This window comes from Dysidea avara, chromosome 11 (assembly GCF_963678975.1).
Source record: "Dysidea avara chromosome 11, odDysAvar1.4, whole genome shotgun sequence".
NCBI classification, from domain to species: Eukaryota; Metazoa; Porifera; class Demospongiae; order Dictyoceratida; family Dysideidae; genus Dysidea; species Dysidea avara.
Genome location: NC_089282.1, coordinates 26,030,463 through 26,052,749, shown reverse-complemented (window position 1 = coordinate 26,052,749; position 22,287 = coordinate 26,030,463). Strand labels below are relative to the sequence as shown.

Here is a 22,287-nt window from a genome sequence, read left to right as displayed (position 1 = left end):
GAGTGACTCCTGAAATACAGCAAATCACATCTGCTAAAGGCAATTACTAACAATCATAAAATTGTAGCATAAAAGATCAAGATATTCTAAAATGATGTGACTATTTTATTATTATTGCAGGGGTTGATTTTAAAAGAGAGGTGGCCATTCTTGTCACTAAGACCATTTCCCTAGCAACCTGTTGACAGCTAGGTTGTTACCATACATAAATGTTGAAACTTAAACATGAGGTATGTATGTTAGTATACATGAATGGTTTCCATAATTGCCACGTAGCAACAGTATACAATAGTGAACAAATTGGTGAACTTCCTTTAGTTCACTAAACTTTAGTCCTGCTTAACTTTCATCATTTACCAGTATAATAATTGTTTTGTTTTCTTGCATTATAAATAGCTAACTGAATTTCTTGTCCATAGGTTCAGTTCCATATTTGTATAGAGAGAACTTCAATGAGGAAGAGATCATAATGGAAGGAGGATCTGTTAATCTAACAGTAGTTAATAATCATTCTATAACTAGTTACTGGCATAGGACACATGCTCCATTACCTGATGGTCACATGGTCCATAACTATGCAATTGGAGAAACAAACTACAGCTCACTGACCTTTAGTAATGCATCATATTCTGATGATGGTGGAGAGTATGTGTTTAGTGGATCTAATGAATGTGGTGATTCTGATGTCAGTGTTAACCTTAATATAAAGAAACCAGGTAATGTGTGTGTGTGTGTGTGTGCGTGTGTGTGTGTGTGTGTGTGTGTTCGTGTGTGTGCTAGTGTGTGTGTGTGTGTGTGTGTGTGTGTGTATGTGATACCTCACAGATGAACATGTGGGTACCTCATGAGACATTGCACAGATTACAAGTCCTCATGTGAGACTTGAGATACACACACCTTCACCTTTGGGACATGTACAGCTTCCTATGGGTCACTCTGTCCAAAGTCTGCCACATATGTTAATGTCAAATAGGACCATACATACACTCTACAAAGGTAAGGTAACAGCTCCTGTGTTCCACAGTTATGTTGGTAGAAACATTCTATAACCGTCCCTGCCAACCACTTTTTGAACAGTCAATTTCACATTTGGGTAGCCAGAAAGCAACTGATTTAATATGGAATGATTCATATACCATAAGTTGTTAGACAAGTGATAGAATAACCTGTTTGTTTGCAAAATGCAGTGATTGTGAATTTCTTAGCCATCTAGAATTTTTGCATAAATGACAAGCGATGCCGTTGACAGTCAATTACACGTATAAATCCATGTATTGACAGCAAATCTGTAAAAAGGGGGTTAGGCTTTTAAAGTACCTTGGTTTAAAAACTATGGTGATGGATGAGAAATTACTGCAGCGATGTTATTGCTAATCAATTTTAATAATGCACAGCCAGTATGATAGTGTTGTACAGTAGTAGGGTTCCACCTAGCGTCTGCCACAATGCTGGCCTTAAAAACCATCATAAAATGTAACATAAAAGTGTCTTAAGGAAGAGTCTTAGTGCATCTAACTTCCAGTGTTGGGCATCACTTATGTAACATGTTACATAATATTATTACCTTTTGTAGTAACTAAGTAATACAATCTAAAAACTAGTAATATAACTCAAGTTACTTTACTTACAAAGAATAACGTGTTACCTATGTAATGAAGTTATTGTGATGACTTAAAAAGTAACTACCCAATACTGCTAGCTTTAAATCCAGCGTTAAGAGCAAAAAGACATTTGTAGAAAACTAATTATTGATTTTTTTCAAAAAGAATTGCCAAAACCTGATTCTTTCTTGCACCTGTCTGACCACAGTCACAAGGCTAGAGATCAAATGAGCCACCATTTCCTGCCACAATGGTACACTCACCTGTGGCATGTGTGCCTTTCCTGGTTCCACTCAGTGTTTGCCTTTTACACTTTTAAGCAATCTAAACCTTTCGCCACATCCTTGAATTATCAGAGCATGGTGACCTCCCTTAATGATCTAGCTGCAGTCAGTTGCAGTTGCTGTAGAAAACAAGTGTGTAGCTCACTCAAGATAGGCAGGGAGACTGCAATACTCTAATAATTAAAACAATCACAGCCACACTATATATCATACGTAGCTACGCTACATTAACAGGGGCGGGGTTTCAGGTTCTCTGGAATTGCAACTTCAGCCTAGCTGCAAGTTGAAGACCAAACAAAAAAAAAAAAAGAAAAAAAGGTCACTACATGGTTTTGAACGCTGTGAAGGTGATTTTAAATGCAGAAGTATGAAGTTTTGCCAATAGAAAAAGCCATAATATATATATAACTCTTTGTAACTTTTATCACCCAGATGAATCATAGGGACGCGCGCTATTTCAGAGGGGGTTTCTGGAAACCCCAGAAACCACCCCTGATTAAAGTGACATTATGTGTATTTTTTATAAATGTATTTATAACGTGTGTCTTCATATTTTAAAAATTGATACTTATGGTGCACACATTGTACATTTTAATAAAACTTGTCATATTATCTTGGAATAATGCTTAATGCTTTAGCCAATCTATTGCTAGAAACTATGCCAGTATAATTGGCACGAGCCTAAGTGAATCTGGCTGTATAATTGTAACTAATGGAGTGCACCAGATTGTATAAATATGAAATAATACATAGGGTCACCTGTGACATGTCAATACAATAAGAATTGATATGAAGAGAACAACCAGCTATAAACAAGAATGCAATACTTAATTTTAAAGTTTGTGAAATCAAAAGTAGTGGTGTTAATCTCTATAAAGTACCATACAATTAATATTGACAAATGGAAAATTTGACAAAATTCACAATGTCAGATGATGATATGCAAGAAATCACTGTCTCTTGTGATGCACTTGATGCATTATAAAATTTGACGAATGTAACCAATTTGTAAAACTAGTCAAAAGTTTTCTTTTGTGAAAACTTCCTGTTGTATGGTAAGTGTTTATGCTGCCTACTAGCATGATAGTACCATATGCTTTGGTTTCCATTACATTGAAAATATGTTACAGATGTACAGTGCTTCCCTCCTGGGACTGCTGTTCCATTGGTCAGTAAAAGTGTCAACAAGAGCATAGTGGAGGAAGAAGTGGTAGAGTTTAGTTGTGTATTTGGAGGGAATTACAATCCAGTAGATTGTACAGTTGTATGGAGTGTTAAACTTCTTAACACAGATCCAGTGTATATTGATGATGAAGATAACGTTACTGATTTTGAAGTGGCAAAGCCACAGCAGGATTGCCCTCGCACCAATTATTCATGTTGTAGATTCACTACAGAACTAAAGATCCATTCTAATATGTCATTAAATGGAGCTGCTGTAACTTGTCTTGTGTTGGTCCTGGAACAACCCACCTCTGACACTTCTTACCTTAGTGAGTTGTTATTTTCATAGTAAAGTTGTGGTTACCTACCTTTGAATTCATTCTATTACTTATTTAGCTGTTTACAAGAGGCCCACTATCATGAAGGGACCTGATAGCAGAACACTACACAAACATGACAGAGTGAAGTTTACTTGTAAGTTTGTTGCTTCATCACTGGAGCACTTCACCCATGCTGCTTGGATGAGAAATGATGATCCCTCCAATATACCAACTAATGCTGTTTTTTCCAACCAAACAATGCCTGGTAATGATACACACTTTGTTTATTCCTTAATCCTCCAAGATGTCACTAAGAGTGATGAAGGCACTTACTCCTGTTACTCTTATTACAATCAAACTATACTGAGGAGTATGGGGATTGATCATGCTATTGTGTCAGTCAATATGTCAGCTGATTTGAAGGTTGAAGGTAACACAACCTTGTATTTCTCACTTATACGTATGTTTATTAAACCAGTTGTGTTCCCTCACCTGACTACAGGCCAGCTGTAGGTGTGCGCCTGGTTTCCTGAAATTGTTTTCATCAAAAAATGTGTGTGTTTTGTTTGTCTTCAGTTCCACACCCACACAGGCAAAACTTTTAGTACTAAAAGTAGTCTTTCAGGGTTTCATTTATATGGAGATTACATTCTCACATTCTTGGGTACCTGAGAATGCACCAAAAGCAATCTGAAATACAAAAAAGAAAGGGTAGTTGGAAAAGGCGGATACGGTCGGACGCGGACACGGACGCGGACACGGACACAGACATTTTCAAAAAGGACTTTTACATTTATATAACAGTTATTTTTCATACCTAACGCTGTTTTTACAGTAGTCTTCGCCTCCAGACCCAGGCGTCGATCTTTTCATAGCGCTTATCCGTTTATAAGCGCACGTGCGAAGGACTAGACCAGCAGTCCACAGCATGCCAAAGACCATAATGGTGTTGTACACATGTTCTAAAGTCTAATACAGAGTTATATAGTTGTAGAGATTAGCTTGTATGCCCCATGCAACTTAGCTTAGCAGGTCAAATCCACAATCTTACGCCTTTTAGTATAAGGCGCAGGCGCTTATACCAAGTGTTGAGGATTTCAAGGACCTGGCCTACGAGATTAAGTTGGGACATGCTAGATTAATCTCTGTGACTGAATTAGATTTCTAGAGCATGTATACAACACTATAATGGTCTTTAGAGTACTAGTCTATCCTTCGCACGTGCGCTTATAAATGGATAAGCGCTATGAAAAGATCAACGCCTGGGTCTGGAGGCGAAGGCTACTGTAAAAACGGCGTTAGGTATGAAAAATAACTGTTATATAATGTAAAAGTCCTTTTTGAAAATGTCTGTGTCCGTGTCCGCATCCGACCGTATCCGCCTTTTCCAACTACCCAAAAAGAAATCCTTAGGGCATGTCATTCTCAGGTACCTGAGAATGCACCAGAAAAAATTTGCAATCTAAGCAAGTCTAAAAATGCAAAATTTTCCTAGTGCAGGGGTTCATGGGCAACAAAATTTGAAGTGATTTGGTTGAGCAATATGACCTTGAGTACTATTATAGTATGTTTTCACGTTGAGCTGAATCCTCAAAAACAATTAATAACTTACAGGCCCGTACGCAGGAATTTGAAAAGGGGGGATCTAAATTGAAGTGGTAGGCGATCCCAGATTCGGGGGTCTGGGGGTGCAGCCCCCAGACGCTGAGAAAGGTTTAATATTCAATGTCCTGAGAATAGCCTCAAATTGCTTAAATGCAGAAATGCATGCATTGATTAAATAAACTTCATTGTAATGACACAAAGACCTCTCAACATGGGCCCATCACACACTAATACAAACAAGAGATTACAATATGGTTGTAGTGCATGTACACTCGATCATTTCTAAGACTGCTCAGGATTGTTCATTTCAGCTATAAGCTAACCTTACATTTCACCATCGTCCAAACATGGATGATAACCATAATAAGGTTAATATTAAAAAAACTGACAGACTCACACACTTGACACTTTAGAATTCATATCATTGAATGCAACAAGCCAGGATTACTTGTTGTTATAGTTAACAGTCTATCAGTCGCAGTGTCTATCCAGTCTGGTGTTCATCATTGCCATTCCAGGCTCTTATTAGAAAATATGTATATGTCTGTATTCATGCATCATTAAAGTGGTTTCTAAGTACACAGATAACCTCGAAGCGCTATGGTTAATACCTGGAAGCCACATGTGGTTCAGCTGGTGTAAGCCATAGAAGGAATGTAATTATGATTATGATTAAAGTACCTTGTAAAGGCAGAGCCTGTATACCAGAAGGCCTTATAAAGGCCTAAGATGTTTATATTAACTGCACTATAAGTGTGTTTGAAAAGTTGGAGAAAGAAGAAAAAATCCATGACTGGACCTGGGCAGCCTCGAACCTGCAGCCATCCGATTAACGCTCGAACGCTTACAATAATGAATGCTAGAACACAGATTACAGTTGAAAAGATCATTTTACAGTAAAAATAAAATTTCCAGTTAAAATAGGGGGTTCAACCGAACCCCCCTGGGTACGGGCCTGACTTACAATTGCTACATCGCACGGGCCTCCTGTATTGCTTGATACATAGCGCTTCTCATTCCACTAAAAATATATTAAAAGCGCTTCATTCGAATGTAAGACACTCTAGTTATGACACTGTAAAGTTTTGCCATACATTTTCAATGGAGAAGCCCCTAAAGCACAGCCTTTTGATGTTCATGTTGACACATGTTTGTGGCAAAGCCAGACATCACACCCCCGCCCTCAACATGCATGATTTCACCATCCGTTATGTAATACACTTTTGCAAAAAAAATAAAACAGTTTTTGTGTGTGTAAAACAGAGTTGCATGAGTAGAAGAGCTGGGGCCACTGGATAAGTGGCCCACTTATCTTCAGGGGAAAAACCTCTTTCAGCCATTAAGAGGAAAAACCCAAATTATAACAGCTCAAGTACTTTTATCCAGCATAGGTGTACCTGCAAGTGAGACAAACAACATGTTTTTAACTTCACATTTACCACACAGCTGCTTATTCTCTCCTATTCCCATCTAGTCAGTTTGTCACTTTAATCCTTTTCCCATCACTTTGTGCACATGCCATACAAGCCGTTTCAAATCAGCACCTGGTTCTCGAAGTCACTTTCCCACAGAACTGTACAAAAAGTTTCACCAAATTAAATACTGTTTGTATGAATTTGGACCCATGATACCTTTAGTGACTTCTAAACACTCCTGTACTGATCAATATACACAATGTCTGGTATGTTTACCTTCTGCAAGCATAATAAAGCAACAATAACTTTGAAAGTGCATGCACTTACACTTCATCTGTTTTGTTTTTTTCATGTACTTTGCAGAGTTCAATCCCAGCCATCCGATGACTCCTGGGGAACAACATACAAGTTGTAACACTAGTACTGTAAATATCAAACAGTCTTACATCAGATGAAGTAGGCTCAGAAGAAGACTCAGACTCACTGTTGCTGGTGGTGGAGGAGTCATTAATACCACCATCACCACCATCACCATCTTCACTAGCTATCGCTACTATCACTGCTGACGTGAATGAGGAATCGTTCTAGAAGTTCCTGATGAAGTCCATCCTGTTCCCAGTAATGATCTTCGACTTCTTCTTGAACGTGCTTTATCAAAGATTGCCTCCTCTCAGATGTAACAGCTTCAAATCCTTGATAAACCAGTTCCTTATCTTCAGTCAAAGTAAACCTGAACAGATGCCAAACTATAACAATGTCCATAATAACGTTGATATACCTCTTGTTCCGCTTTACGTGTCCCTTCACTGACTCCAGGCTATCTCAATAGGATTCAGTTCAGTGTACAACTGGTAATCTGACTACTTCATGGCCTATTATTATGTTAGCCGAAAGAACTGGAATCACAACAGTATACCAGAAAAAAGCCATACCAGAAAAATTTCAGAGCCACAATGTATACACTTAACATACCTTTACTTCCAGCTATCTCATCTATAGCGTATCTTGGAGGAGTTTTTGCTCATTTGATGATTTCCCACTGATCTCTCTTCAGTGAACTTTCTGGATATGCTATACGTACCTGTGAATCATCGTACAGTCACATACTGAAACAGTGACAGTATGTACACACTGCCTTACGTTTCTTATCTAACCACTCTTTCAGCTGTGCTTTTCACCACTTTTGCTTTAGTTGCTCCTCCAAGTGGCGACTGCAGTTAACACAGTAATGTTTACAGTTGACAAATGTAACACCTACCTGTGGTAACTGGCATTGTCCATTACAATCAGACAATTGGCTGGTAATGCTGGAAGTAACTTTTCTTGAAACCATCTTTCAAAATTCTCTGCATTCATTTCTTGATGGTAATCAGCTGCAGATCCTTTCTTGGCTTTAAAAACCCAATCACAACCTGAAAGAACGACTGTGTTTACTGGATACTTCACATCATAGAAAATTACCGGGAACCCATCCATCTTTGCCTCCAGCATGTAAGATAATAAGGCGCTCTCCTTTACCTGATAACTTGCTATGTATAAATTAGGTTAAACAAGCAGAATTTTGAAAGCTATTTAACCAACTTGACTCCTCCTATAATCTGTCCAGTAGTCTTATCAGCCTCTACCCAGGCTCTGGACTTTCCATCATGTGCATTGGCCCAAGTCTCATCCAAGCACACCACTGGTTTTCCTTCAGTTCTGTTGCACCTCATTCGTCTCAAATGTTTATGACGCTGATGGACTATGCGGGGCTGCTCATAGTATACCCTGTATATATGTGTACTAAAATTAAAACACACAAACTGGTACAATGCTAACCTCTTGTCATTAATCGTTCTATGCTTGAATCCCATATCCTTTAACACCAGTGGCCTTCAGGTGAGATTCTTTGCTTCACATTGACGGAAACTTTAGACTTATCCGCTTCTTGTTCAAAGTAGTTCCATAGCTTCATGAGTAGAAACTTTGTTTGGCTGTTTAACCTCTTTCCAAGAGGGTTTCACTCCGCACTCACTGATTCCACACTGGACGCCATATTTTCGACAATTAAGTGCGCGCCTGTAACACGAGCTTACAAATAAATGCGTCATGAACATCATGTTTAAAGCCTTTGATCTTGTATGGCTTCTTAATCAACAACCCAGGATTCAGCTCAACGCTAACGTATTCCTATGCTTGCGTGACATATGAAAAATACAGCACTTGGGGGGTGTCTTGAGGCAAATACACCACTCAGCTTCATCTCGTACTGTATTAGCATCTTGAAACAACCCTTTGTACTGCATTATCCATACACACGTGCAGAAATGCTTTAACTATAACTTACAAACCATAAGCAAAGCTAATAAATACATAATTTATATTTAAGGTGCCTGAATTTTCTAGAAGTCGCACAGCATCAACCTGTTTTGCTGTTAATATCATCTTTTTCCTAGGTGGTTTAGGAACAGCACTAACTACTGCTCTATATGCAGGGGCTGCAGTATTAGTGGCAGCATTGATCATTTTACCAACCATCATTATATCATTCATTTACAAAAAACACACTGGACCATCATACCAGAGAATTAAAGGTATCAATACCATCAAATTTTGCAGTTAGAGTGTTTGATCTGATAGGAGAGGATGATGATGATGGAGAGAGACGTCCACTAACTTCTCCACTACAAGGTATAAAATGTATGCTTGTGATGGCTGAAATGTTTGTACAACTATTACACTAGAATCTGACAAGAGTGGTAGTGACACGTCTCATAAATCTCTTAAAAATGTTATTAAGGGTGTTCTAGCAATTGGTATGAACATGTTGTGTGTGTGTGTAATACATATACACATAATATTACCAGTGTCCATGATTGTTGTACTAGTCAGGATGAAGGAATAACAATGACTCTGTCTTAAATAAACTATCAATTGTAACCAGATTTGCAAAAAGGTACACAAATTCAAAGTTTGACCAGTTTTTTTCTTTTTGAACTTTGAAGTGAAACTTTTAATCATGAGAAATAATTGCATCACATTTCCCATGAGTGTGGCTACAATATCTGGCTGCATTTGATACTGATAGCAAGTTGATCATTTACTGGTATGTGTAAAAAGGTACTCTTTTGCAAATCCTGTCACAATTATGTTTTCTGATGGTACAAAGCTAGATATCTCCTTAGTGACTGTATGTGTGCATTCAATATACACACTCAATAGGAAAATTGTAGTGTGCATACAATTTTGATCATCTAACACGTGTGTACACATTTACAGAACCTGATACATTTGATGGTAACACATCTCAAGGATCCCGAACTGGTACAAGCTGCTCTTGTAGAACAAATGGTACTGTACTGTTCTGACTTATTACTAATGTATACTTGTTAAATAGGATTTGAACAATTGTCTGTGGAGGAACATAATCCATTAGGTTAGCAACACCCTCCCTCACATGTTAACTTGTTAGTGTACACATTACAGATGCTAGACCACACATGCAGGCACTGAGTGATCATGTGATCAGTCAGATTAGTGAAGATAAGCTACAACCACTAGCATACAAACTGGAACTACCACAAGAAGTGATAGATCAGTTACCAGTGGGCAAACAAGGATTTGAAGTGATGCTGAAGGAATGGTTGAAATCTAGTCGATGTACATGGCATGATTTAGTAGTTGTACTTCGTTGTCCTCAAGTGGATGACCAGCGACTATCAGATCAAGTAGTGAGGAAACTATCAGACAATGGTATGATACTATGTACACTGTATGACTGAAAATTGTAAGATATACTCCTCAGTGTCTTGATAGTTTGTATAATACCATGGGATAGGCTGTGGAAAGTGAGAGACTAAACGCCAGGAGGCTGAAACCCTCCCCTTAGTTGTTTGAGAGGAAGCCCTCATCTCAGAATGAGATCATGCTGAAATTATAGGAATTGGGCATGTAAAATATTGATATACTCTAATAGAACATTCAAATACCCTAATATTCTAAATGTAATATTACAATAAAGAAAATTGTCTGTGGTGGGCACGTACCTTTCAATTTGAGAGTCGTACAACAGTACCAAGTTTCTCCAAGAGTCTAAATGCTGTTATACTAACACTAACAAATTGTTGTTGAATTATTTTACAAACCAGGTGCACAAGCACTTAATGCTAGTATTGATTACAGCTATGGTGTTATTCAATTTTGTTTTGGATATTAATGCATTTTGTTATTCCATGTACATAATTCATTAATTACCACTATGTATTTCATTGTTAAGGAAGTGTAACTCTAACAAACCGCTTCAATTAAATAATGACAGTCTAGTGTAACAGTTATAGGCTACCAGAAATTGTGTATCCCTTTAAGTCAAAGGGAATGTCCAAGATTGAAGAGTAGACTCAAGGCTCTGTCAAGACTATAAAGATATGTAAGTCTGAGCGTTATTTGTGGTTTGAATTTGAAACACTCATACAGCATAACAGTACCAGACTCTTTTAAAAGGGGATTCCACTCTGGTATTGCAACTTCAGCCTAGCTGTAAGTCGAAGACCAAGAAAATAAATCATTGCCTGTTAACAATAGCTGCCTCTCACCAACTATATCTCCTTATTTATAACTATGTACGTAGCTTGCTACACTGTAGTGTTCTTCTGAAGAATACTGTGACTGCTCTATTAAAGTATCTCGATCTTGACTGTTCTATTAGAGTATCTCAAGTAAGAAGCTCTTCCAAAAGGGAGGTTCCATGTAACCCTTTGAACTGGATCTGCCCCTGCATAACAGGAAAGCTGTTCACAACGAGTTCAGAAACTATTTTAACCTATGGCACCACATTCGCATATACCCTACAGTAAAACTCAACTGCCTGTAAGTTTACTACAGGGTTTATAGAGCACAAGCAAAAATATGAACATTTCTTTGTTGCACAAGTAAAAATATTAACGCTTTTAGCAATTTCTTTGTTGCACAAGCAGAATTTTGAATGATAAACATATTAGTTAGTCACTACAGCCTCAGGAAAGCCATAATGCATTACCACAAATTGACGCCTTGCACTATCAAAAAGAAATGGTAAGCTCATGATGCGTACATTGCATTTATGCCAAAAGACAACTGTTGAGCTGAAGCAACATCTAGTAGTGAAAAAACTCAAGCTCATAACCTTAGCTGTTGTCGAGTTACACTAGTCTGAAGGCATCAGTAAATTAGTTTGTCAGTCAGTCAGTTAGCAGAAAATTCCACTAAATAAAAATATTAAAATTTTGTAGCAACTTATTGGTAGCATTTTGGGTTGCAGTGAAGGTATTTTTGGGCTTGATTATACCTCATCAATACTACAAAGTATCATGTAGGTATTATGAGGTTGGTTTCTGGTCAATTATATTTTTGTGAAAATGTGCAAACCTCTATTATACAGTACTTCTGTATTACAGGGAGCTAGATATTACAAGTATAATTAAGTAATGGCATTCAGCATTTCCTTTGATGTATGCAGGTCTCTTATTTACAAAGAAACCTGGTATCAGGTGTCTTACTAGTAAGACACCTGACTCAATAGTTGCATAATGTGGCCCACAGTTATGCAATTAGCCCCTTGTGGACAATTAGTATTTAGCACATCAGTAAACAGTAAAGGAAATGAAGCATAGGCGGCGGAAAGGGGGGGGGGGGGGGGGGGGGGGGGCTAGGGGGCTAAAGCCCCCCCTTGGTCTGCTGAGGGGGGGCTTAGCCCCCCCTCAGAATGATATCACACCGAAATTATCTTTCTTGGAGTGGGGCTGAAAACCGTGATAAAGATCGAGATACTCTAATAGAGCAGTCACTCTAATAAAGTATTCAGTGTGTAGCGAGCTATGTAAGGATTTTTATGTTGTTTATCAGCTAGAAATGGTAGCTGGTGAGGTGGAAAGCTCTTGTCAGTTGGTTGTGACCTTTTTTTTTTTTTTTTGGTCTCACCTTACCAGCTAGCCCCCCCTCAGCAGTTGGGTCAGCAGTTGTCAGTTGGTTCGTTTAAAATCCACTTGCCGGCAAGTAATAAACCCGCCCCAAATAACCCCCAAAAGGCCCAAAACCAATAACACCGGTGAAAAATAAAGAGAGGCCAAAGGAAATAACTTTAATAAAAATCGTACTATCCCATATCCCCCCAATTTCAATAACACTCCAGCTAAAAGCACCGAACCTGCAACCGGTGCCTCTACATGTGCCTGCGGTAATCATATATGAAATGGAAACAAAGGTATTTTAACTGCAAAACATAAAAAAAATAAAATAAATAATATACATTGATCTTTAAATCCCAATCCATAAGACTCCAAATAAAAATAATCCAAAGACCCCACAACCGAATATATTCAAAATATCCCTATTAATAAAAATACAGAACCAAAAAATGTAAAAAAAAAGAAATAAAATGCCGCTCTTACCTTTTCCTCTCTTGATCCCCATATCCCTATTATAAGAAACATTGGAATTAATACACCCTCAAAAAATACAAAAAACAACAATAAATTAAAACAAGAAAATGCACCAAATAATAACCCTTCCACAACAAATAAACATATTACAAATTCTCTCACAAACGTCCTAATACTCCGCCAACTTACTAAAATACAAATTATTGTTAAAAAAGATACTAAAATAAAAAACAAATAAGACACATAATCTATTCCAAACACAAAGGGTCCAATTTTCCCCGACTCTGGTCCTACACTTATTTCTCACCCAATAACCAAGTCTGGGTCAGCCCAGCCCCCCCTCATATAAATAAATAATAGAAATAAATAATAGAAATAAGTAAATAAAGTAATAAATAAATAATAGAAATAAGTCTGGGTCAGCCCAGCCCCCCCTCATATCAGCTACTTCCTCCGCCGCTGAAATGAAGGGATTGTAAATTACACTCAGATACACCATTATGTGGCTATATAGCTCAGTAGGGATTAGCTAGACCATCATGGTAGCTGGTTAATCAAAAAAGCCATTAATTCAGTTTGTGGCCTTTAGGCAGGAGTCTGTTATGCATTTTAATCTTCCAATTATTCTTTCTGGAAATTCTTTTTAAATTGATCTGTTATTCCCAAAATTATACCTGGAATTTGTGCAAAAGAAAGCATATTAGTTTTAGTTTTACATAAGTGAAGAATTATGGACTCGAACTTGACTGCTCTATTAGAGTAAAAGTGACTGCTCTATTAGAGTATTTCAATCTTTTCAACTGTTTTTATGCTTGCACTGTTTCAGTGGTGTTTTTAAAACAAATTTGCATCACACTACAAGAAAAACTTATAATTTTGCACTAATTATTCCTAGAACTCATCCGATTATTCTGGAATATTCCCTAATTCTTTCCACTACCTATTATTCCCGAAATTATTCCCGGCATAATAGATGAGTTCCTAGTGGCCTTCCCCATCTTAAAGCACCTAGACAGCCATGCTGTCACTGGCTATTCACATTCACTGCCATTCACACGTATCTATAATGCCCTTTTATCGATTTTACAAACCTCTATTTGTGCTCCATGGCTTGCATCACCTCACATCTTTTGATCACTGAAATGCCCTCAGTGTTTACAATGAGAACTCTCTATACTGACTCTACTCGTAATAGGTGTCTTTGAGGATTTAAAAAAAAAACATTGGTGATGTCAATAATTACCTCAGCTGCACCTCGGTAATTATTGACGTCACCTCAGGTTTTTAAATCCTTGAAGACATAGAAGTTGTCCAGTTCATTTGACACATTGTGGACACTTGTAATGATGTTGTTTTAGTCATCCAAGAGGAGTTGTTACAGCTGAAACCGATGGAGTTTCAGTTGTGCCGGTTTGTGGTTGACATGGTAGCACCGGATTGGTGTACAATAGCAGTTGGATTAGAAGTGGAAATGAGAGCCATTAACAATGAGCCTCCAGTGGTTGAATTATGCACAACAGTATTTCAAAATTATCTGAAGTGTTGCCAACACCCAACCTGGAAGCACATACTTGAAGTGATGGAGTCTGAGGCAGTTGGTAGGAAAAATTGTGCCATTTTTATCAAAACAATTTTACCAGGTACTTGTTCAAAATTTGTCATCATTTTTAAAATGCTTTTTAACAGAAATTGTTGATTTTGAGCCAGCTCATTGGGATGAAGTTAAGCAACGTAATCATCAAATTGTGTTGTTGTCACACATGTATACATACGTATAAGTGTCTAGTGTACTAGTCCCAAGTTATACCATGTGCACTTAACAGGTAATATGTGACCATGTGTACTTAATAATCATAGTCTACAGTGTTCATATGGTGGAAATCACTGCATGGTGTAAGCTGATACTACATAGAATGGAAGCAGAAAATCATAAAAAACAAACCAGGAATGTCACAGTACAATCAATGCTTTTACCAGGCATGTATCTAACAAGTATCACTGCCTGTAATATTAGTAGCTGCCATTTTCCTCAACTTAATCAAAATAATTATTTTATTAATTAGTTGTATTCAAATTGCTTGGAAAATGTATGGTGACAGACACAGATAACAATCTCCAGCAGAAGCTTCCAGCTGTCATTTATAAGCACATGTGCTTAACAAGTATAGTTAATTACACAAATGATATAGTTTGATAAGCAAATACCAGAGTCTATCGTATGTTCTTTATAGGAAAGTACCCACAACTGGACATGTTTGTGATCTTAACTAAACTATACATCATACCTGTTAGGCCTAAAATAAATGGTAAGTTTGTATGTATTGGTGATGATATTATGATACAAACTGACCATGTACATATGTGCTGTTAGCATAGTGTATGTTCTATTGGGATTGTATGAGTGTGCTTCACTTATCTGGGCAATTTTAGCCTTGCCTGAGAGCACTGGGGTCACTGTATTGTAGTTTAAAATACATCTTGTTAAATAATTAGTGTAATCCATTATAGGTTGGGTGGTGGACTCATACACACTTTTAGAAGCAGTTAGGGGGACAGTGTCAGTGGATAAAAGAGAAATCAATGAAATAATTGACGTGGAAATGTCACCAAATCGTCGCAATAAGAAGGTCATTCAACTGTTTGAGAAGAAAATGAATGCATCCTTGTGTGCTATGCTAGCTAAGAGATACAGACCAGGTCAGTCATACCAAGTGTTAGTAATGTAGTCTTAGTGGTAGTACCTTAACTTGTTACATGAAATGTATACTGATAATTAGCCTATTTCATGAGGTTGGTGTTTGTTTTATTTATGTATTATAAAACTTAAAGCTACAAGTGCACTTAGTTAGTATGAACAGGAGTGTATTTATTTATTTATTTATTATTATTATTATTACTAGGACCGCGTCACATACAACCAAGCACATACACCAACGTGACAGCCCCCCGGTGAGGCTATTAGGTAGTGAATGCATTATCCCCAAATCAACTCAATATGTCACAGTAGTGACAGATATAACACAATAGTGGCATCGTAACTAAAGGCCACCAGTAGCTAAGTGCCAGTACATCATTGGTGTGGTATAAATGGCACAGTGATGTGTACAAAGTATATGTATACAAAACATACAGGAGAGAACTATACATTATTGCAGTATTGTATGCAGCAATACATTATAGGCAACATCACCATGCAGATAAAAATTATTAGTCAATATACAGCAATGCATATCAACATCAACTAGAGCTAAGTAAGGTTCATCAGTGATGTAGCAATGGCACAGTGATGGGTGACACACTATAGTTATGCATACACAACTTTCAGGAGATAGCTACACAATGCTGTAGGCGTATGCAAGCCAGATGAACCAGATAAAGGAAGACAGCCAAGCCACTAGAGCCTAGTAGCTACGCCAGGTGAAGGCAAAAAAGATTAAGCACGTATTGAATTGCCTGACACCAACACAAAGAAAGTTCGCCATGCCAGCTGCACAAGACAAAATTGTTTACTTGTATTTTATATGTAACTGTAAGCTTATTGTAAAGAACGTGGCATATGTCAGTTTAATGTTTTCTTGTATTGTTTATTTACGTGAATGAATCCACTGGCAGCTGGCATGGAGACTTGAGATGTTACAAACATAAAAACTTACTTGTAATCTTCTTGTTTACACAAGTGGCTTCTGGCTCTCCTGCACGGGCATCACTAATCTTCTTCGCCAATCTTCTTCGCGCAATATGTAAGTAATTAAGCAAGGGTGTGGTACTGGGCGTTATATAGAATTACACGTATGGTCAAGTCATCAGCACAAACAGGAGCGACGATTATACGTTTGTGCCTTCATTCACAGGCGAATCTATCCCCGGTTAGTTCATGTCTCTAGGCCTCGTAGTTTTCTCAAACATTAATTATTAATTATTTATTTATTTATGACGTAATTTTAACCGCGTTTCGTATTATTCTTAGTACTTGGTTTATTATTATTATTATTATTATTATTATTATTAGCACTTTACAGTGACGTAGCAGTCCTTTGCACCAGCTACATACACATACATACTTACAGTCTACTAACTCTTTAGGTACAGTAGAACCTTGGTTATATCTGTGTCTCAGGCAGTGTTCAAATAAGTGAATTGTTTGGATAACTGAAGTACATACATTTATATACGGAACTCTGTTGATATACTCTAATAGAACATAACCTATACTCAAATACTTGGAATAGTCATTTACAATCTCGGATAAACGAGGGTACAGATAACAAGGGTCGATGTCATCTACTGTACTATTAAAACTGTCCAGTACTGTAGAAGCCATATCAAATAAATTGGTTGTAAAAAATAAAGTGGAAGTGAATACTCATGACCTCATTAGTAAGACCACCTCATTATTGGGCAACTAGCTGTGTTTTGTGTCATAGGAAGCCTTCTAAATACTTCTTTAATACATTTTGTGTTGTATTGCAGGCTCCTTGATGCCATCAGGTGTTGGTGGTGCTCAACATGTCAGTGTAGATGTTCACCATACTTATGGAAGTACTACAGTTGGTAAGTTATCATAATTGCTTTATGCTTGATAGGGGGCAGAGATGCACCGTGATTACTTCATTGTTGCGTTTGAGCAATAATTACATTGTTCAGTAGCTGATGTCAACAAATGGCCTTCATTAATGGTTTAAATTTGCCCATGGAGAACTGTAAATAATAAATTTTAAGTGGGGAACTTTTATTGAATCCAAACTAAAGTTTACCCTACCCAGTTTGTGAGTTCATATATGTTTCAGGTAGTACCTAGTTTCAGGCATCTCTTGCTAATAGTTTTAATTAGACAAAAACAATCACACAAGTTGTCTGTGCACATGCAGCACATTAATTCAACTTTGTTTAATAGCATGCTCATGCTACCACAACTCTCCAGGCTGGCAAGTTCATGATTGTGTAGTAGAGAATATGGATAGAACTGTTGAAAGTGGTCTAGCTAATCTGGTTATGGTCGGGTTCATAATGCTCTAATAGAGCAGTCAGCCACATAGGTTCCTCTAGTAGCTTGCATTGGTAGTTTCACTCAAACATGTTTCCAGAATTAATGTCAAAAAACTAAATAAAAGTTTTCTGATGGGGGTGCCTTCAGACCCCTCCATGTTTGTATCTACCCTTTCATCCATAACACAGATGATAATGGCCTGACCATGTTCCTTGTACCTTTCTATGACTCCAACGGATCAGAAAGCAATTGCTGCCTTATGGCTTACTCTTTACATAATGCCTGTTGAAAATCTGCCAAAATTTCTGAATGGTTTGACCAACTGCCATTCTGGCTATATAGGTCTGCGATACTTGTGACCATATATGGATTGGTATGAAATGGTAACAACATTAAAAATATTTCATAATTGTGGAGTTTCCTACTAAGCCTTTCCAGGATTATTTTTTTTACAGAAATCGTTAAACCTTATCTGAACACAGAACTCTACATAGTAGCTGCATTATTCATGTACTGAACTTTCCTTTTAGGTGGTTCCAGTTCTGCACCTACACTTGGGAGTGTTCCTCTTTGTGGTTAGTTGTACATAATAATATGTATTACAGTGAACTATTGGAGCAAAAATAAGTGGCTCCATTAATGAGTTAGCATTGTTACTGAAAACCTTATTAATGCAATCGTACAGAAGTGACCTCACTATTGAGGTTTTCAACAAACTAATAGATTTATTTTAAGCCATATTTTATACATTCAGACTTTTTTAATGTTTGTAGTGCATGAGATACTCTAATAGAAAAGTCATACATGACAAATTATCATGGCAAACAGATATAACCATGCAAAACAGTACTAAAGCTTTCATTAATAAACGTCATACGTACTGCTCTATAAATTTGACTGTACCAACGTGTTAGTGCAAGCCTAATTGTAGAATGCATTAAACATAATGGAAATGTTACAAAAAAAACATGATTTTTTGAGTGCTTGTTTCACAATAAAAATATGAGCAAATCTTCTCTAGGACTCAGATCAAGACACACGGTAGTGTGTTGTGCGGCCAAGAAAGCTGGCGACTACACCGTGAGTATATTAACAGGAAGAAAGAAAACAGCTTTTCATATGTACATAGCTCCATGGCTCCTTCTCCAAAGCATACCATTTTTGCATTATAGCTGTCCCCCAGGTAGGGTACGCCACACAGCAAATTTGATTAAATTCGCAACAGCCATTTGCGAGATATGGGCATTCAAAGTTTTGTTTTAATTTCTTCATTTTTTTCTTCTTATGCCATACAGGGGCTTCAATATCTTTTCACACACTTTGCAAAAATTGCTATAAAATGCAAACGTGTAACTTGATTGCCTCGATCTTTGGCACAAATGAAGAGCATGTAATGGTGGATTCACGTACCAAGTTTGTTGTGAATCTGAGGAATATTCAAAGAGTTATGAGCATTTATTCACATAAAAAAAGATCTAACTTCTGTCAACCGAGTATAGAAATAACTTGAAAATTGGTGTGTAGATAGGCTGATCATCATAGCGGTGCCTTTTTATACTTTGATAGAGTTACAGCAACAAAGTTATAAAGCAAAAACCAAGCAAGTGTAAAATCACGGTATTGAATTGACATACTCTAATAGAGCAGTCACCGCGGGGTAAAAAAAGTGTGCAAAAAATGTCAAAAAAAAACTTACCAGAGTTCAAACCAGGGACCTCCATACCTAACACCTGCATCCTTAACCACTGAACCACTGCTACCTTGGCTGATCACCTCACTTAATTTCTGCTTTATAAATGAAATTTCTAGTTGAAATCTGCTTATAATCAAACATTTGTAATTTCATAGATCTACCAATAGAAATACTAGACTGTTCTAGAACATTCTATGTATGTTCTATTAGAAACCTGCCAAAAGACGCGATGAACGTCTACTATGCCAAACTATGGTGAAATACGTGTGAGTTACTTTGTTAAACTAGTTTGTGTGCGTTCAGGCTGTTAATAGTTCGTGCAACGCTTGTTAATTACGAGTCCTAGTGTATGGTGAAGCTACACGACTAGAAAGTTCCATAAATCATTTAAAGCATAGCCTTGCTCGTGCTATATGAAAAAAAAAGTACTCGGCGCTTGGCCTCGATGCTAATAAAGCACTTGGCTTCGCCTCGTGCTTTATTAGCATCTCGGCCGCGCGCCTCGAACTTTATTTTTCATATAGCACTCGCGGCTATGCTTTAACATATACAAATGCAGTTTATACACATAAACTTTAGGTGATTTTCTGCTCCTCCTCTCCTGTTCTGAAGAATTGAAGAATATCGGCATATCGGTTACAGGAATAGGCAAATAATCGGTATCGGTAAATGCGAAAAAATGCATATCGGTATAATATTAGAAAAAATGGTGCGGCCTTAAAAAGCCTGGGTGAAAAAAGTTGTGAAATCAAAGGTGGCAGCCAAGAAATTGTTGCAACGATGTTAATGCTAAAAAATTTTGATAATGGCTGTGTGCATTGTTAAAATTTGCATAAGCTTGAAAAGTGCATACTTTATTTTGTAAGAGCCCTTGGATTTCTTAGTGAAATGGCACTGTTTTGCAAGCTTGACAGAGGCTCTTTTAACCCTTAAACCCGCAGCTGTTTTATAAAACGCAAGCACTGAAAACGCATAATCCAGTAAACTGGATTACATGCATGCCTTGTAAAACTAAACTCTATAACACAAAAACTGTTAAAGCTATCTAAAAATGACATACACCATCTTACTCACCATTAAATTTTGGTTTAAATGGTCCCATACTTCGTCACGTTCATCCAACCCAGAGATACTTGCTTCACTTTGAAAGAGTACAAGAACTATCTCTCCGTCTTCCTTCTTCACATAACAATGTACAAAGGGCCATAACTTGGCCGTACTTTGTCACATCGACTTTTGCTTGGTCTCATTTTACTCCTCACGTGATGGCGATTCAGTTGATATATAGGTATCACGTAATAACGTCACTGTCGGACGAGAATAGTGGCGATACGAACGTGGAAGGACTGAAAATGATTCAGCACATCATAGTGGGTGAGTTCCTTGTTTGTATGTTGAAAGTTTATATACTGGCAGATAGCTTACTCTTTGCCAATTAATAATATCTGTTTTTCGAAGTGATCAGATAAACGCTTCATGAGATATGCTTGTTTGTAACCGCCTATGTAGATTGGCAAAAGTATTGTGTATTTTCAATTCGTTTTTTATCAAATCCAGTTTTCTGGATTGTGTGGGTTTAAGGGTTAACACAAAGTACATTTTCTGGAAGTTTACATAAAACACTGAGCCCTGCATGTTTAATAATATACGTAGTGAACCCAATTTTTGTATTAAGATTATTAAGACACATGCGAAATTCAATTCCTAATACATATTATGCAATAATTAAAGCGGTGTACAATGCATGTAATACTCCTGGGAACTGTTAACAAGGTGGCCTTGTTATTGAATTGGGTACTATGTGAGTATCAACTAATGTTTTTCTTGCGACAGATGCTAATTGGAGTAGGACACTAAGGGAGAATCAGTTTGATTTATGTTGCACATTGGAGCCAGTCATATCAGGGATTGCTATAGACCTTACTGAGTTCATTGAGAGAGAAGAACGTAGCAAACTGACCACTACTGGGTATGCATCAGACTTTCAGAAGGTTGCCATAGTGATAACTGAAGTGATCAAGAGTAATAGTGAAGTAGTTTTTAATAAGTTTTGTGAAAGTTTATGTAAACATCGTCATGAACGTTTGGCTCAAAAACTGAAATTTGATTCTTCCATTTAAATTGTTTGTATTTTAATTTTATATTTTAGACATAGAGAACATAAATTATAGTGCAGTATTTATTGTGAGGTGTAACTGATACATACATAAGTGTGACTTGTTTCATCGAAAAGAGAGACCAAAAAATATAATGTTGAAAAGTTTTGCTCCCAAAATATCAATAGAAAATGACAAATCCAGAGCATTCCATAAGCATGAAAATAAAAGTGACTAGATCAATTATGTTTGGTTCTGGTATACATTTTGGATGGGTTGACAATCATGTTGTACTGTTGTTGAAACTTTATTTAAACAGATAACTAATCTTGCATTTAGTCGTTTCGGAGCATGCGTATTATACTCTAATGCAAGATAGCATGTGATCCACAGAAATTGCAAATTGGAGATCCATAAGTACAAATCAATGGTGCCATAAGAGGACACAAACCATAGCATAGGACAAGAGCATTCTAGAAAGCGCATGAGTGAATGAGGGGATATTATATAATTGTGCTGGTGGCTGATTAATTTTGTCTGCATGTGCATGTGCTGTAAAACAATAAATAGATGGCTCTACATGTACAGTCTTTGTCTACACAGCAACATTTTTGATTTGTCACAATCAATCAACCATAGCATGCACCTAGTGTGGCGGCACCCACACATTTGAAAATGTTTTTGAAGGAGCGGGTGCACCCAGACTAGATCCAGATAATTATATAGC

At 37.2% G+C, this 22,287-nt stretch overlaps 3 protein-coding genes and 1 long non-coding RNA gene across 5 annotated transcripts in view; 1 reads left to right on the top strand and 3 right to left on the bottom strand.

Moving 5' to 3' along the window:
* The window catches only part of LOC136238543 (uncharacterized), a 28,953-nt gene extending 7,228 nt beyond the window's left edge, over positions 1-21,725 (top strand). The window contains exons 3-18 of one of the 2 annotated variants that reach the window (XM_066029090.1): positions 420-716; positions 3,016-3,378; positions 3,446-3,799; positions 8,825-8,962; positions 9,009-9,059; positions 9,113-9,184; positions 9,648-9,719; positions 9,766-9,804; positions 9,855-10,121; positions 14,143-14,424; positions 14,471-14,515; positions 15,016-15,090; positions 15,293-15,481; positions 17,255-17,335; positions 18,302-18,346; positions 21,298-21,725. In XM_066029090.1, coding sequence (XP_065885162.1) covers positions 420-716; positions 3,016-3,378; positions 3,446-3,799; positions 8,825-8,962; positions 9,009-9,059; positions 9,113-9,184; positions 9,648-9,719; positions 9,766-9,804; positions 9,855-10,121; positions 14,143-14,424; positions 14,471-14,515; positions 15,016-15,090; positions 15,293-15,481; positions 17,255-17,335; positions 18,302-18,346; positions 21,298-21,584 — 2,657 coding nt within the window. In that variant the 3' untranslated portion in view covers positions 21,585-21,725. The remainder of the gene's footprint in view (positions 1-419; positions 717-3,015; positions 3,379-3,445; positions 3,800-8,824; positions 8,963-9,008; positions 9,060-9,112; positions 9,185-9,647; positions 9,720-9,765; positions 9,805-9,854; positions 10,122-14,142; positions 14,425-14,470; positions 14,516-15,015; positions 15,091-15,292; positions 15,482-17,254; positions 17,336-18,301; positions 18,347-21,297) is intronic. The other variant, XM_066029091.1, reaches the window with a different exon arrangement.
* On the bottom strand, positions 6,219-6,898 carry LOC136238980 (uncharacterized). The gene is made up of 4 exons (XR_010693305.1): positions 6,836-6,898; positions 6,717-6,779; positions 6,606-6,668; positions 6,219-6,547 (listed from the first exon to the last, which is right to left on the bottom strand). It is a non-coding gene; the product is annotated as an uncharacterized lncRNA (long non-coding RNA).
* Positions 7,263-8,508, bottom strand: LOC136238979 (uncharacterized). The gene is made up of 6 exons (XM_066029701.1): positions 8,208-8,508; positions 7,971-8,156; positions 7,851-7,918; positions 7,648-7,801; positions 7,532-7,600; positions 7,263-7,468 (listed from the first exon to the last, which is right to left on the bottom strand). The coding sequence occupies exons 1-5, from the start codon at positions 8,240-8,242 to the stop codon at positions 7,564-7,566; spliced, it is 480 nt and encodes a 159-aa protein (XP_065885773.1). The 5' UTR covers positions 8,243-8,508; the 3' UTR covers positions 7,263-7,468; positions 7,532-7,563.
* LOC136239200 (NADH-ubiquinone oxidoreductase chain 4-like) lies at positions 12,365-13,782 on the bottom strand. The gene is given in 2 exon segments (XM_066029927.1): positions 12,365-13,086; positions 13,725-13,782. Coding segments are annotated over 2 exon segments (780 nt in total).
* Positions 21,726-22,287: the final 562 nt, after the last annotated feature.